At 41.2% G+C, this 1355-nt stretch overlaps 1 protein-coding gene across 1 annotated transcript in view; it reads left to right on the top strand.

Annotated features, from left to right (window-relative positions):
- The window catches only part of LOC100533419 (guanine nucleotide-binding protein G(o) alpha subunit), a gene marked incomplete in the record, with an annotated part of 67093 nt that overhangs the window by 50702 nt on the left and 15036 nt on the right, over nucleotides 1–1355 (top strand). Inside the window, 1 exon segment of the mRNA NM_001204703.1 lies at nucleotides 928–1068. Coding sequence (NP_001191632.1) covers nucleotides 928–1068 — 141 coding nt within the window.

Raw genomic sequence — 1355 nt, 5'->3', positions numbered from 1 at the left:
TTTCTCTGTCCCTCTGCCTTCGTCTTTCTCACCCTGTCTGTCTCTGAATACCTCCCTCTCTCCATCCCTTTCTGTAATCTTCAGTCTGTCCATCCTCTTTTTTTACCGTTATTTCCATCGAACCTTCCGTAGACCAGTCTGCATGTCTGTTCGTCGGCCAGTCTGTCAGTGTGTTCATGGAAAACGCATCGTAAACAGTTACTATTTTTTTGGCCAAAGAAAGAAATAAGTCCATGTGATTGTCTCCCTTCATGTTGGGATTCGGGTCTCGCCCCAAGACTTCTTATTGTGTACCCCCGGACATTGCTTAGTAGTAAGGCTCTCAGACTCACAACCGCTAGGCGTGGGTTCAAAATACTGTCAGGGGCCTGACGTTGTGTCCTTGGAAGATGCACTTTATAATACGAATTTTCCTCCCTTCACCTAAGTGGGAATTGGTAACGGGCAGCAAAAGATCGTGTGAGTGTGTTAATGTTTGAACCCTTAATCACTGCTGCTTGCACTGTATGCTTCCCGGGAAGCCGAGAATGTTTTTTTAATGTTCTTGGATCTGCTGGGGGTAACGGTAGATTGTAAAGCTCATAGAGCATGCAGCCGAGCAGGGATATGCACTATACGAATGCTATTTATTATTATTCATTAATATGAGAATTTGTATTTGTGTAAGCGTTTTGTATGGGTGGTTGGCGGGTGCTCTGGTGTGGTTTGCGCCTTCTTTCCTACCAAATGTCTATCATCCTGATCTCTCCTCCTTTTTTTGTGTTTGTTACTCTCTTGTAACACCTCTAATCTTCGGAACTTACATGACCTTATCATTGTGTTGCAGGTGCTGTAAAAATGTTACTAAAACTGAGACTAAGTGTTTTATGTGTTGCTTTTAAACTATACAATTTTATCATTTATATTTTTTTTGTTTATTTCCTCAGAATTATCCACGAAGGCGGTTTCTCCAGCGAGGATAATAAACAGTATAAACCAGTGGTCTACAGCAACACGATACAGTCACTGGTTGCCATTATACGGGCGATGGGAACTCTTAGCATACCGTTTGGGGACGATGAAAGAGAGGTTAGTTCGCCACCATTTTTCATTGACAGAATGGAAATTTGATTGATAAGACTTGTTGCTTTGTTTATTATGTGTGTGTTTCAAATGATCATTCTTGCACAGACTTTCAAAATCTGTTAAAGATCAAGGAGTAACAGGATTTCAAAATCTGCTGAATAGTTACTCCACGCGCTGCTTTTATCATCTCTGTCCTCCCTTCAAAATGAAAGTCCTGAAATGCTATGTTTGGTCAACCCTTCTATATGGCTGTGAATGCTGGACAATCACTAAAGACAGTGAAAATAAAA

Source organism: Aplysia californica, unplaced genomic scaffold (genome assembly GCF_000002075.1).
Source record: "Aplysia californica isolate F4 #8 unplaced genomic scaffold, AplCal3.0 scaffold00108, whole genome shotgun sequence".
Classification (NCBI taxonomy): Eukaryota; Metazoa; Mollusca; class Gastropoda; order Aplysiida; family Aplysiidae; genus Aplysia; species Aplysia californica.
This window is presented reverse-complemented; position numbering and strand designations above follow the sequence as displayed.